The 14,284-nt window shown below is 46.4% G+C and overlaps 2 protein-coding genes across 3 annotated transcripts; one reads left to right on the top strand and one right to left on the bottom strand.

Moving 5' to 3' along the window:
• Positions 1-386: 386 nt before the first annotated feature.
• On the bottom strand, positions 387-3,618 carry rps27a (ribosomal protein S27a). Its single transcript, XM_084949526.1, has 6 exons — positions 3,551-3,618; positions 3,377-3,441; positions 2,936-2,990; positions 2,032-2,117; positions 649-780; positions 387-571 (listed from the first exon to the last, which is right to left on the bottom strand). The coding sequence occupies exons 2-6, from the start codon at positions 3,422-3,424 to the stop codon at positions 422-424; spliced, it is 471 nt and encodes a 156-aa protein (XP_084805652.1). The 5' UTR covers positions 3,425-3,441; positions 3,551-3,618; the 3' UTR covers positions 387-421.
• A 95-nt stretch (positions 3,619-3,713) lies between these two features.
• Positions 3,714-13,822, top strand: LOC146375410 (clathrin heavy chain linker domain-containing protein 1-like). 2 transcript variants are annotated; one of them, XM_084949515.1, is made up of 11 exons: positions 3,714-4,105; positions 4,520-4,707; positions 4,903-4,991; positions 6,448-6,646; positions 7,852-7,967; positions 10,145-10,235; positions 10,320-10,426; positions 10,728-10,899; positions 10,965-11,167; positions 12,473-12,655; positions 13,482-13,822. In XM_084949515.1, exons 1-11 carry the CDS (start codon positions 3,938-3,940, stop codon positions 13,676-13,678), a joined length of 1,713 nt encoding a protein of 570 aa, XP_084805641.1. In that variant the 5' UTR covers positions 3,714-3,937; the 3' UTR covers positions 13,679-13,822. The 2 variants fall into 2 exon arrangements, with proteins under 2 accessions (XP_084805641.1, XP_084805642.1); XM_084949516.1 differs by lacking the exon at positions 12,473-12,655.
• Positions 13,823-14,284: the final 462 nt, after the last annotated feature.

Raw genomic sequence — 14,284 nt, 5'->3', positions numbered from 1 at the left:
AGCAGCCTGGTCATGTGACAACTGCAGGTGGTGAACAGCTGTGGTGCGTTTCCAGCTGTGAGCAGTTAAAGCAGTGTTACAGTGATGTTGGTATCAAAGTGCCACCACATCCACGTGACTCAAGCACTCCTGACTCTTTGCATGACGAGGTTTTAACAAGTCAAACTCCAGTGCAGCACGGCCTTTCCACTACTTTAGTTTTGATGACCTGCAAGTAATAAACACCTGAAACTCTGAAGAACAGGCTGACATCAGTAAATCCTGCTGTTCACATGAGCTGCACGTGTCCGAGGCCTCTCAGCTCACGTCACTGAAAATACAACTTAAAGCTCAAATCTGAAATTAGCGATGACCTGTTTAAACGACTTTAACAGAAACAGTCACCATTTTTAGTCAAACATTTCTTTATTTATCATCCTGTCTACTTGTCCTCGGGTTTGTTGAAGCAGTAGGTGAGGCAGCACTTCCCGCAGTAGTGACGGTCAAAGTGGCTCGCCATGAACACGCCGGCGCCGCACTCGTCAGCGGGGCACTCGCGCCTCAGCCGGTGGATTTTACCGTTCTCGTCCACCTGAAGGAGGAAAAGTGTTGGTTTTAATGAAACCAAAAATGCACAAAACTCCAGCGCGTCTCCGGTGGCGTTTTTACCTTGTAGTATTTGAGCACGGCGAGCTTGACCTTCTTCCTCTTGTGCTTGTTCTTCTTGGGGGTGGTGTAAGACTTCTTCTTCCTCTTTTTGGCACCACCGCGCAGCCTCAGCACCAAGTGCAGAGTTGACTCCTGAAAACACCAAACAGGCGTGAGAGGGACGCCAGACGACACAAACACGTAAAAACACGCTCGAGACTTGAATTTAACTCCGCCCCTTAGATGGGTCAGGGTGACAGGAAACCAGGGAGAACCTGACAACCACAACCTCTTATGTGCAGACACAGCTGATGTTGCTGCATCTTTAATTCATGCCTTCATCAAACAAAAGTCCAACAACAACAAACTTTATTTATACAGCACATTTAAAAACCAGTGGTGTACCAAAGTGCTTAACATGCAAGAGAATAGGATGAAGTAACAGGGAAGGATGAGGGCTATGGCAAGGTACCAAAACATGCTGGCAGGCTGAATGGCATTAAAACACAAAAAACATCCTTTACACAAAACTAAGTGTAAAGGATAAAACAGTCAAAAATTTTAAAAAGATTAAGTAATTAAGAATAAGCCGAAGATAAGAAGCATTAAGCTAACTAACAACAAGCGTTAACTGGTAGAAAAGGCGAGGCTAAATAAGTGGGGGTTTTAACCGCGGTTTGAAGGAATGGATGGAATCAGACTCGCGTATAGCGATGGGGAGGTTATTCCATAAATCGGGTGCAGCCAAGGCAAAATTCCTTGGCTACACCCGAGCACAGTCCTGAAGGTGGAAACTGCTGCTGTGACAGGAGGACAGACTTTCCAACGCTTCAGGAGAACCTGAAGGCAGCAGAGCCTGTGTGGGATCCACTGAGGATTCAGACTGGAGGTTTAAGCCTGCAGGACTCATTTAAGCCACCGGGGGGCGACAGACTCCAAAGCTGACCCAGTTACAAATTCCAGACCTGGATTTTCCCCCCAAAGTTAAATGAAAACCGGATTTCCTGTCGTCTGGACCTCCTGCTGTGAGCTAACGCTACCTCACGTCACAAATCTGTTTCTAGTTCCAACTGTTTGAATCTGAGGCTTCAGTAACGACACGTCCGACTGCAGAGCCAGTTATTACAGCTCAGAACCACAGAGCTTTGGTCTGAATTTATGAACCAACTGCTCCAAAGAGGTTCTGATCCAGATGTTTTTATTCCAACATCTGTCCAAATGCAGCTAGAATTGATCTAAACCCTGCTCTGGGAACTCGATTAAACCCAAAATAGAGGTAAAATAAACACAGCAACAGCTCATCAGATGACCTTTGAATGACGCTGGCTCTAAATCTCAAACTGAACTCGGAGTCCACATTTACAGAAAAGCCTTCATTTCTCTGGGGCGGCGTTCCCGGCTCACCTTCTGGATGTTGTAGTCGGAGAGCGTGCGGCCATCTTCCAGCTGCTTCCCAGCGAAGATCAGCCTCTGCTGATCGGGAGGGATTCCTGCAGAGAGCAAACACCAGCTGATCAGGATCATCACTGTTTCCCCAGTAATCAATCAGCACTTGAACTTCCTGTACTTTGCTGCATACATTTGGTTTCTGGACTCCAGAAACAAACACACACACACACACACATCTCAGAAACGCAGTATGGTTGAAGCTCCGCCTCCCTGTGACAGCACGTTTTAAATCACTGTCCCGCTTGTTGAACATATCTGTGACTGTAAATGATTTTGACAGTGACGCTCATGTGTCAGCTTCATGGTGCTTGAGTAGATGATGGCTGAGCACATTTCTCTTATTTAAGTACGGCGGTCTGAACGCTTCAAACCCTGACACGATTATTTTAATCATCACACCAACCACCCTGCTTCCACTGTCCACACCGTCTCTACACAGCTGCACTTCTGTTCGTCCTCCAGGAAGTTTCACTCACATTTAAACATCAGTTCGTCCTGGTTATTTGACACCTATGCTCCTGTAAGTGTGCCCCGTACACCCCCGTAATGATGCTTTCTAATCCCTCAGTATGCATCTGTAAGACCGACCATCTCCCTCACGGACTCCTGCTGCAGTCTGTGGTCTATAAACAGTCTGAACTACGACCCCTGACAGCTCACACATGATTTCTGAAGAGTTCTTATTTCGAGCAGTCTGTGTTTCTCTACAAACACGAAGCTCATCACGTGTTTTCAGGTAAACACAGGAAGCTTCGTTGCAGCTCAGCCTCCCACATTCACCTTTTTTAGGATAAAAAAGGCCTCCTGGCCTTTGATGCATAAAGTAATAGAGTAAAAGTAATCAGCCAGGCTCACTCACCCTCCTTGTCCTGGATCTTGGCCTTGACATTCTCGATGGTGTCTGAAGGCTCAACCTGTGGAAGCATAGGACAGGTGAGCCGGGACAGCACGCGCTTCCGGTCAAAGCTCTACTCACATGCAGATTACAACTCTTTAAACACGAATGACACATTCACTTTTATTAACTAACTACAACTAATCAGGGGTTTACGAGCACGGCACTAAGCTGCTGCGCCCGCTCCACGTGTTTACACTGCCCTGGATAGCTTAGCCGTTAGCCTTCGGTACAGCGTCAGTTTAACGGCCTGATTCCGCCTCCAAACACACGGCGGCAGTTAACACACAGCACCGATCAGTTACGTGTACAAACGGCCGCTCTAATCTAGATCCACAATAAGTAAAACTCGGGTTAACGGCAGCCCGTGAACGCCGCTGCCCTCCATCACAGCCCGTCACCCACCTCGAGGGTTATAGTCTTCCCCGTAAGGGTTTTCACGAAAATCTGCATCCTGGCGTTCAATCCACCTGCACGGGAAGACAGACAGGACACTTTAGTCTCTGCTGGAGCCCAAGCGTCAGTTTAAAAGTGCCGATTTTTAACAAAAACCCGTCAAAAAACGGAGCGCGAGCTTACCACCGGTCTGCTCCTAATGGCGGATCATGAGAAGAGGGCTTTCCTCTCCAGACACGGGGTTTTCTGCACGCGTTCGCAGGGGTTAGGGTCGCCGTTCTGGTGCCTGATCAAAATACAACGCAAACACTATATTTAGTCATTTTCTGGCGTCTTTTTTTCTCCCACGTATATTGTTAGTGCTAATGTCGATTTTTTTTACACTTTAATGATCATTTGGATGATTATTTAAAGAAAAAGTCGACTCATCTACTAAAAACAACACTTCCCAGGTGCACTTTCGCGGTAACCACGGCGACGCGAGGATTCCCCTGAAATTGTGGGAAGAAGGGAAACTAAACGGAAAGTTAGCCTAAAATATCATCGTAAAGAACAACGTCCGATGCACAAATGTCCCGCAGTTCACGTTTCACAGCCGACATGCTGACGACTGACAGCGACCGGAGCTTCATCCAGTCTTTATACGAGTTCATGGAGCACGAGAAGAAGTGCCTGCAATGTCCCGGGGAGGGTCCCGACGAGCTCCGATACACCGTCCACCGCTCCGTCTTCAGCAAGGTGTTACAATGAAAAAAAAAAACCCGGAAAACTTAAAAGGAAAACTGGACAGGTTTACTTCTTCAAAAATGCAACTTTACGAGGAAAGCAGAAAATCTGAAAAACTCTGTAAAAGGAGAAGACCCTGGTACTCGTATAAACCCCTCACTGCCATTTTTTAAGGGAAAAAAATCCACAATTTTACTTCTTTTACAAAAATATAAAATAAAATGATAAATCGGAAGACACAGAGGACCGAAAACCCGGGGTGACAAATTTACCTGATAATAAAACATGCAAACTGAATTTGCAAAAAATGTAAAGTTATTAGAAAAAACTCGACAATTTACAAGAGAGAAAAAAAAACAAATTAATGAGAAACATTAAACCAAAAAAGAAAATGAACTTTTCCTGTGTCCTCCTTGGTTCTGTTAGGTGATTGGACGAGCAACAGCCTATAAAAGGCTTCTGTTGGCCGTAAAGTCGGAGTATGACAGCACCATCAGAGAGCTGCAGAGGAGGGAGGAGGAAGCCAGGGCAGCACGGCTAACCGTGGCAGCCTCGGAGTCACGCCTGAAATCACTGCTTACCTGTGAGCGCCAAGCCGCCCACCTGAGGGAGAGGTGAGTGACTGCTGTCTGTGTAAATAAGACTTACTGTATGTAGACTACATTAACTTTCCTCCAGGGAATTATGTGTAAATAAAAGTCACCATTATCAGAGATGAAGGTGAGAAAATACACTGTCTGGAAAAAAAAACAATTATTAGTCGATATTTTTCCATTTCCTTTGTTTTGCTGCTTTTTGTCTCTTTGCAGGATCTCCACCCTTCAGAGGGAAACAGCAGAACTTCAGGAGGAGATCGAGAGAGAGAAAACTTCTAAAGAGCAGAGCACATGGATACCTGGTACACCCTCAGACAGATGAGTTAAAGCAGGGTCCTCAAAGCCTGTGAGGGGATGTTAGCATGTCACATCTCCAAAGACACAAATACGAAGGACATGATTAAAGTGAAAAGTGAAGCAAAAATACACAACTGCAACAAAATGTTAAAAGAATATAAAATACTAGAACAAAATGATAAAAACCTTCAAATAAAAAAAGATTCAAATGAATAAATATAATAATAGCTGAGCTTTAGTGTCCTGCAAGTAAATATGAAGTTAATTGATGTGTATTATGTTACAGAGTGATGGAATATTATGGATTAGCAGTACAGACGTTTTGCTGTTGTCTCGGCTTTTTGGTCATTGTTTACATATGAGGGGTGTGGACATGGACATGCTGTCACCTTTAACTGAGGTTATTGGATAATTGAAGTTTCTGCAAACTCTGCTGTCAGTCTCTCCACCTGTGTTGTAACAGAATGAGGCTGCCAGGATACTTACAGTGAGGTCCAGCTGAGAGCTGATGAAGACGTGGACCTTTAGAGACCAAACTGACTTTTACCTTACAACGTTTCAGTTGGTGAAAGCTTTTCTTCACTGATCTGATTAAAGTAAAAGTCAAAGAATTTTACACAAAAACTCAAATTCTCAGCTACATTTCAAAGATGTGGGTTGAACATATAGTTCGGGTATTTGTAGAGCTCGGTGGTTCAGATAAAGTTTTCTCATTCAGGATTTCCTCCACACAGTCAAAGAGTTCCTGATATGTGTGGCAGGTGGCTATAACCCACTACTATAACACTGACACTGTTCCTGAAAGACGGAGCTGCTGACCTGTTTAATGAAAACGGGAAAGGACCTGTAATGGATCCTTGGGGGATGCCACATTTAACCCTCTCAGGCTCAAATTAAACGTTTTGTTGCTAATGCACAACCAAGTCCTGCAGTGGTACTTCTGAGTAAAAAAACCTCATAAAATATGTATGTGGGGTAATCAGGTTGTTAGTTTTTAACTGTTGCAAATCGGCAACGCCTGCCTGGAGCTGGGATGAAGAGCAGTTCCCTGTTTCAGGAGCGGTTTAGTGTTTATAATGTGATCATTCACAGTGGTTTGTCTTGTCTCAGTAAGCTCAAAGTGCAGCGTACACAACAACATATTAGCTGGGCCTTAATCGTACATGCTGAATGAGCTCAGGCCCAGCGGCAGTGTTTCTGGATCCATGTGTGGATGCAGAGATGATCTGTGTTCGATGCCAGGGGTTTTCAGATGTGTGCCTCAGCCCGTGCAGTGGTTTCCACCTCAGGATCAGATCTGCTTTTAAAGCAGTGCTGCCCGAGGATCTCAGCACCTCCAAAAACACAACACACCCCTCTGTGGTGGGTCTCCTGTTAGATCCCACAGATCTGTCATTCATAGCTGCTAAATATTCTGTCAGGTCCTCCAGGGTTGATCTCCACACTGGTGTCATCTCGCAGGTCTGACAGTGGCTGAGTCTGAGGATCCCGAGGCTCTGGACGGGTACCTGAAGGACATGGAGGCGCAGAGAGACGCTCTGCTGGACAGAAAGAGTCACTGTGTTCCTCTGGAGGTCAAAACTAAGTTGGACGCCGAGCTGCAGGCCGCCAAACGCCGCAGAGACGAGCTGAGTGCCGAGAACAACCACCTGACAGTCCTGTAAGAGCAGAAACTCACAGGAAGTCATACAGTTCTGTACATATGCAGGTCATCAGTAAGACTTCATGCTGGACGAGTGCAGAATATTTTAGAATTTTTACTTAAAGGATTAAGGACCTTTCACCTGAAGTCAGTAACACAAAGATGTAGTCATGCAGTAAAGCTCCTCCTTCACCAGATGCCTAAAAGGAAAAAAAACATAATTTCAGTTTGATAAAAAGGTGCCTTTTATTTTGAAAGGTTAGGGAATCGCTTCCTCCTGAGCACCTCTGCAGACTCCTGCAGGAGCAGATGAGGAAATATGTTTGACACCAACAGGAAACAGATTATTGAAAATAATGAAAGCAGGAAACAAAGCTTTTAGACAGAAAGTCAGCATGAAATCAGATTTAATAAAAACAAACCTGATTTTGGGCTCCGGCTCTGTTTTAATGCTGATCTCACAGAACAACATCCTGAACATCGTCTGCACCAAAGAACAGTTTGACAGAAGCAAAGTATTCAGAGTCAGAACGAGTCCTTACAAACTGAACCCAACCTGGAGAAAGAACGACCTCAGAATCAGACCAGAGGGAGTCGGGGTCAGAGGTCAGCCTGATAACCAATGAACCCTTGCATATGTTCTAACATCCTTCCCACAGGCTGATATCAGCCTTTAAAGTTTACCCAGAATGCACTTTTGTAACTTTGCTCCAGTGAATTCTGAGAATCAGATCCAACATCAGGTACCAGCGCTACGTGTCGCAGTTTATTCAGACTGGATCTCATCACACTGACGCTCACAGAAACAAACGCATCCGAATTATAAGCAGTCAGACGAGGAGCGGAAATATTAGGTAACAAAAGCTGCAGGGAAGTTAAAGAGAGATGATCAGAGCATCTTAATATTTAAGGTGAACCAACCAAAACTGACAAAACGAGCAACCTGATGTGAACCTGCAGATTATAAATGACACGAGGATGAATCTCATTCTCATGAACTGTATCTGCACAGTATTTAAGTACTCCACTGTTTCCACATGCAAAACCTGCGTCTGACCCCTGATGATGCTCCTAACAGCTGATACAGAGCACCACAAAGTTAAAGGTGATGTGTCTGCTGCCCCCAAGTGGACCAAAGCAGTCACTGCAGGTTTGAGTTTACCAAGTGTGGTTTGGATTTGAGGCTCAGCCGCTGAAGACCACGATCACCTTTCTGTCTCTAGATACAAACGTCTGAGGAGCGTGTGGGACTGTCTGAGCAGCTGGGAGGAGGAGGGTCAGCCGGCGCCTCTGGGGGAACTCGTGGGTTCCACTCTGGAGAACATCAGGGAGGCAGACGGTGAGACGCTGCTGCAGTCAGCAGAGTTTTGGGTTCAGTGTCAGTGATCACTGCGTACCTCCAGAATGAATGTGGTAAAACATCAATGAATAATTTCTCTGTGCTGCTTCACGTCACCAAACACTTCCACAATGGTGAGATATTTACCTCAATATTAAAAAAAGGATATAGATTTTAATTAAAACATATTTTACGTCTTTTCTTACTTGTATAATTGTTTTTTCCAATTTATTTTAAGTAGATCCTAAAAATGTTGAATTTTTTGCTGAGGAACAACATTCCTGTCACTTCTAAGGTTTTATGCGCAGCCCCGCAGGGGACATGGGAGAAAAAAAATGAAGACGGACTTTTGCGAGATCTCCCAAAAGTTGAATTCCAACAATGGCGGCAGCTATTTAGTTGTAATATTACTCTTTCTGGGTCACAAAATACACTTATATATTTTGAGGCGTGAATGTAGTTGTGTAAACGTCAGATACCTGCTCGGTTTACAAGACATCACATATTTGCAAAAGTGCTCCGACGTTTTCGGAGATCTGACACCCACTAGCTCGAAGCTAACAGGAGGTCGAGACCTACTCCAGCCGGGAGGAACACCGCTTTCCCGGCACATCGTGCCTCGATCTCCCGGTCAGCTTCGAGCTGGCGGCCTCCGAAGAATGCGGCTAAAACTTTTGCGAGATGTTGCAAAAGTTTTTGCGAGATCTCGCAAAAGTCCGTGTTATTTTTATTTTTTTTTCTCCCATGTCCCCTGCGGGGCTCCGTAGTTTTACATATCAGGACATGTGTTGGGTTTAAGTCAATCCTGCTGGTAAACAGAACCTGTTACTGAAAGCAACCACACAGACACTAGTGGACTTTTCACTTGCATGGGGAGCGTTGGAGAGCAGTGTTGTCACTCGCCTCTCCAAGCAACTCCAACTGATTCCTTCGCTACAGCCCTTTTTATTGTCAGCAAGCAATCATTCATGAATATGCAATTACGTGTGTGTGTGTGTGTGTGTGTGTGTGTGTGTGTGTGTGTGTCTATACTATACATAGACATACGACCTTTCAGTGAACTTAAACTGTGTGTATGAGGTATGCAGAAAAGCAGAAATAAGCGTTTTGCTAAACTATAAAAACAGGAACTTGTAATAAGTCATATCTCAGACGAACATTTAAAGGTGTGAAGTCTTGGACTTTAAAAGAAACAGAACATGTTGCTTTCCAAATGTGTAACACATCTCTGGACTAAGCTGCACTCTGAATAAAGAAAGCACATTTTGTCAGCACAGACACAGATAAAGGAAATGTTAGAAGATAAATCCTCTGACTGTCTGGCTTTTTCTTCGTAATGGTAGCCATATATGGACACATGAAGGCAATGATTCTATATCTATATATTTGAGCACAAATGACAATATAAGAAATATCAATTCCAACAACATGTAAAGATCAAAATCATCAGGTCTTAAAATTTGATGAATGCAGCCTCAGAAGAACAAAATCATGTGACATATGACATCACGTCAGTATTTATTTGACAGAAACTAAAGCAAACCGACTCCGCCCCCTGATCCAGCAGCTTGTAGCTCCTCCTCCAGAAGCAATCCAGTGATGGTTTCTATGTGACATCATCGGTCTCTCACATCACCGTGGAGCAGTTTTCGCTCTTCTCTACAGCGTTGCTTCAGCTCCATGCAGACGTGCTGTTGCAGACTTGCAGCTGTGCTCAGATCTTTGTCCTGCTGATGATCAGTTTGGTCCGAGCTTTATCTGTGAGACGGCTTCACGCCGCATTTGGTTTCCTTCATGTGTTTGTAGTTTGGTCAGTCTGTTTCTGATCGTGACCTTTAACCCTAACATGCTGACTGAGGCCTGCAGAGTCTGAGAGAGCTCTCGGGGTTAATTTGCCGTGACGCTCACTGGCACCATAATACTGGACTTCAGATTGGAGATGACCTTCTAACTCGTCTTTAAGATCCTGATGTTTCCTCCTTTGTGTTCACACGCCTGAGCGATGCAGACCCGCTCCCCTGTGGAAGCAGATAATGTCACGCTGTCACGTGCTATTGTTCATCTGAGGCTGCGTTTAAATTATTTTAAGACGTTGAGAGGACCAGGTAACTTTTACCTGTCCTGACACATGAGTGTGGACAGACTGTGGCTGTAAAGATGGCGTTTCTGTCCTGCAGGGACGGACGAGGACATCTGCAGCATCAAGCAGCTGTTTGAGGACCAGGAGCCGACCGGAGCTGATGAACTTGTGTCAGATTACCTGGACAGGTGCTGCGTCCACAAAAACCTTCTGATGAGTTTTTGTGTGTGTGTGTGACGAGTGCCCATCTCCTCCTTCTCCTTTGTCCGCAGGTTTCTCGAGCTGTTTGAGTTGGCTCAGTACGAGGACGCCGCTCTAATCGCCGCCAGAGCTCCTCGAGGAGTCCTGAGGAACATCGACACCATGGAGATGTTCAAAGGTGGGAACAGCACCTGTACAGTTATCAGGGCTCTGATTATGTTGATTTCAAGCAAAGATGAAATTAGTCTGACCCAAAGCACTGAAACAATCCCAGAGACTCAATCTGACCACAAAAGGCAGGGACACCCCTGTGAGTGCAGCTGAGGTGGGAAGTCATCGTCTTATAAACCTGTCAGGTAAATAAGTTGGTCTATGGACACCCACCCACTGCTGGAGCTTCTGGTGGACGTTAGAGGAACTGCAGCTGGTGGTGCTTCATGAAGGCACTGCTGTGTGTGACGACCTCTGTCTTCTTTCAGGTGTGGAGGTCCTCCCGGGCTCGCTCTCCCCATCGTTTCTCTTCTTCTGGGCGCTGCTGTTCACTGCCGGAGCCGACGGCGAGCTGTCGGCTCCGCTCTCCCTCCAGGGCGTCTCCTGTGCCCTCCAGAGCGGTGCCCTGCAGCTCGTCGGCTACGCCGTCACCCATAAGAAGTCAGTTTCATGTCAGTTTCATCACTTTCCCTGCTTCTCCTTCTTTACACTCTCTCTGCTCTCAGGCTGACCTTCACTGAGGAGCTGGGCGACATCCTGACTGAGCATGCTCAGGAGAACCCCGGCGTGGCTGACCTGTGTCTGACGTTGGCCACCATTATCTATGAGGCCTGCAGGCTGCACAGGAAGGCCGCACTGAGCATGTGCAGGAGAGGGCTGATCCACAGTGCTGCCGAGTTCCTGAAGCACTGCGAGGACCTCACAGCAGGTCTGTGTGTGTGGAAGTGTCTCTGTGAGGACCAGTTTTGGTGTTAAACCAGTGTAGCGAGGACATTTCTGCTCCAGGCTAACGTTAGGGTCTCGTTTTGGGTCATTTTTCTTAATAAGATAAAAGATCTGTGGGGGAGGAGAGGGTGACACAGAATGCGAGTGCTCGTCTCTCTCATTGTCTCCAGGGCTGGGCCAAAGAGACCCTTGGTCGCGGGTCATAGGCTGCATCTATGACCTCCGTCATAGACCCATTACACACCCACACCCTAGGACAGCTCCCCTGGAGGAGCGAAGGATGACATCATTGACCACACAGATTTCATGGCTGGCTTTGGGGACCCCGAGTCCAGCTGACGAGTGCCTGATATACCGACAGCAGTGTGTCTGCATCCAGAGAGCACACTGACTGTGCAGCATATTTGTACACCCTTTAAAAATAGATGCAGTGAGGCGATCTATCTCACTGGGCAAAGAAATGCAGGAGGAAGCTGATCGCCCTTCGGTTAGGGTGAAGGTGATGAAGCACTGAAGGCTCCACAGCCGGGGGTTCGGGCAGCCCCAGCTCACCCATCCCTTGGACCTCGAGCTCAGAGCAGCGCTTGGTTGGATGCTTGCTTGTAAAGGGCTTGACCAACAGCAGGTCATTACTGTCATGCAGAAGCTGCTTTGGTGACCAGGCTGGTGGGAGCCTCCTGCCATCAAACAGGTCACGTTCTGCATCCTGGGCAGCTGGCCATGAGGTACCCAGCTTTGTAGCAGCCCGTTTGCAGACCTCGTATAGGCACTTGGCGGCCTACACTGCTGGGCAGGGAAGGTGGAGTCATCCTCCTCCTCATCCATGTCCTAAAGGTCGAGGAGGTGGGAGTTGGCATCAGCCTCCCTTCTTCACTTAAGGAACAAAGTACCAGCTCTGCAGGAAGCTGTTTGTACACAAAGCTAACTGAGCCTTGTGTTATATTAGTGTAATAAAATAATATTAGAAGATGGGAAAAAAAGAACTTTATTTCAGTCTATTTTGATTCTAACAAATGTACTCAAATCAGTTAGGTAAATGTGACGTTAAGTACAGTAACAGTAACTAAGTATTTGTACTCAGTGACTTCCCACCTCTGTGCGAACACACACAGAAAGTGTGAAAAGGTGGAAGGAGCAACGTCACAAAATAATTATGGTTTAATCATAATAAACTGTAAAGCATCAGAATATGAGCATCAGAGAGCTTCAGTCTCACTGAGCATGTGCAGTTCGAGGGTTTCTGCATTAGTAAAACAGCTTCAGCTCTCTCTCTCTCTCTCTCTCTCAGAGGACAGCATGTGGGTCCTGTGTCGCTCGCCCAGCCTCTCTCTCCTCCAGCTGCTGACGGAGCCTCTGCAGGACAGTGCTGCCATCTTGTCTGTGGGCGGGGCTTGTGCCGCTCTGCTGGCGGACCCTCAGCGGCGGCCCGTAGCGCTGCAGCTCCTGGACAGCTTCGTGAGCCGAGGGCGAGGTGGGTGGAGCAGACAGCGGGCACCCGTCGGGTCACTTCCTTATAGAAGTGTTGCAACGAAGTCATCCACGAGTGTTAGATTCACACGTGAGCGGTGACACACACGTGCTAAAACTGGGACATCTGGACTCTGGACTCGTCTCTACTACAAAACAGTTCTAACAAGTAAAGACAGCAGCCTGTGAAACATTAAAGTGTTATTGCACATTACCTCCTGTATTATATGTTTATTCAAAATGTACGCAGGCTCATTGGTGTATGATCACTGCAGAGGATAATCCACAGTGACCTACACAGACGCTGTTCCCTCTGCAGCTGTGCAGGCTAACATGCAGTGTCTATAATGTCCTGGTAGAGGAACGATGAGCTGTTCTGTTTATTTATAAAAAATAAAGTCAGGAATCAGCCAGAGCTGATCTGTGCTTTCAGGCGATTCGTCCACATGTATTTGGGTGAGATGCTGTGCCCACACAGCCCCACACTTCACCCAAAGCTGCCCACTGTTGTGGCTCGGATGGTCATTATTTCAGATGTGTAAACTCATCATATGTGGCTTTAGTTTCTGGGGGGGCGTGGCCTCATGCCACCTACTACAGGTAACACAGTGACTGCCCCAAACTGAGAACTGTTTGGGTTTTTACATTTTATTTTAAAGTTGAGAAAGAAAGATGAGAAATGGTTTTACTGAGTCCCCTGACAGATGCTTGCTGTTAAAAACAGCCAATGAAATAAGACTTGTTATCAGTCTGTTTGGATAAAAGCACCTGTGACGTGATGCTTGGACAGAAAATTCTGGGACACATACATGTGCTGCTGGTCTTCTCAGGGGCTTTAGAGGAAGTGATCGTGGGGGATGTCGGCTCTTCGGTGGACGTGTGGACCCACGTGGTGTCTCTGTGCTCCGAGCTGGAGCGGGACGACCTGAGCCGGGCCATCCTGTCCGTCCTGCTGAGTCAGAGCGGGACCAGAATCGTGACCCCGGACCCGGAGGGAGCCCGGCTCATGGAGCACGTTTACCTGTGAAGACTGGACTGGAAGGCAGATTTTCTCCTTCTCATGAAACAACAGACAGGTTCTGGTAGTTTAGACTTTAACTCCATGTTAGCACCTTCTGGCACAAAGATATAACTGCACAATAAACAAAACAAAACGTCTCAAGTCTGCAAAGAGTCGTCTGACTTTTTTTTTTTGGGGTGGGGGGGGGGGGGGGGGGGGGGTGTTTTTGGTCTGAATCTTGTTATTCACGTATTTATTCACCCTTAGGATCACACCTGAGCTCCTCTCTGCAGTCTCTGAGCTTCAGCTGAAAACACTCAGGTGTGAAGCATAAAACAGTAACAGGAGATTCTGAAACTATAAGAAACAACCGCGGTCACACCTGCACCTGCTGAAAGGTATCAAAGAGTGCAGCAGCGAGCTTTGGGACGACCTCGCCTCTCTGAAGGCGCCGGCTGTGCTTTATGCTGCTCATGGAAGTCTCCACGTGTCTTCATTCTTTGCTTCTGATTTGTTTTGTGATATTAGAATTTAAAAAAACAATATATATTTAAAATCATGCACAAAGTGATGGATAGATTGGAATAGAATAGAAAAAAAAGAATTCAACTTTATTATCATTGCACATGTCAC

The sequence above is a fragment of the Perissodus microlepis genome, chromosome 13 (genome assembly GCF_051167445.1).
Source record: "Perissodus microlepis isolate ML-2025 ecotype Zambia chromosome 13, ASM5116744v1, whole genome shotgun sequence".
Taxonomy (NCBI): Eukaryota; Metazoa; Chordata; class Actinopteri; order Cichliformes; family Cichlidae; genus Perissodus; species Perissodus microlepis.
This window is presented reverse-complemented; position numbering and strand designations above follow the sequence as displayed.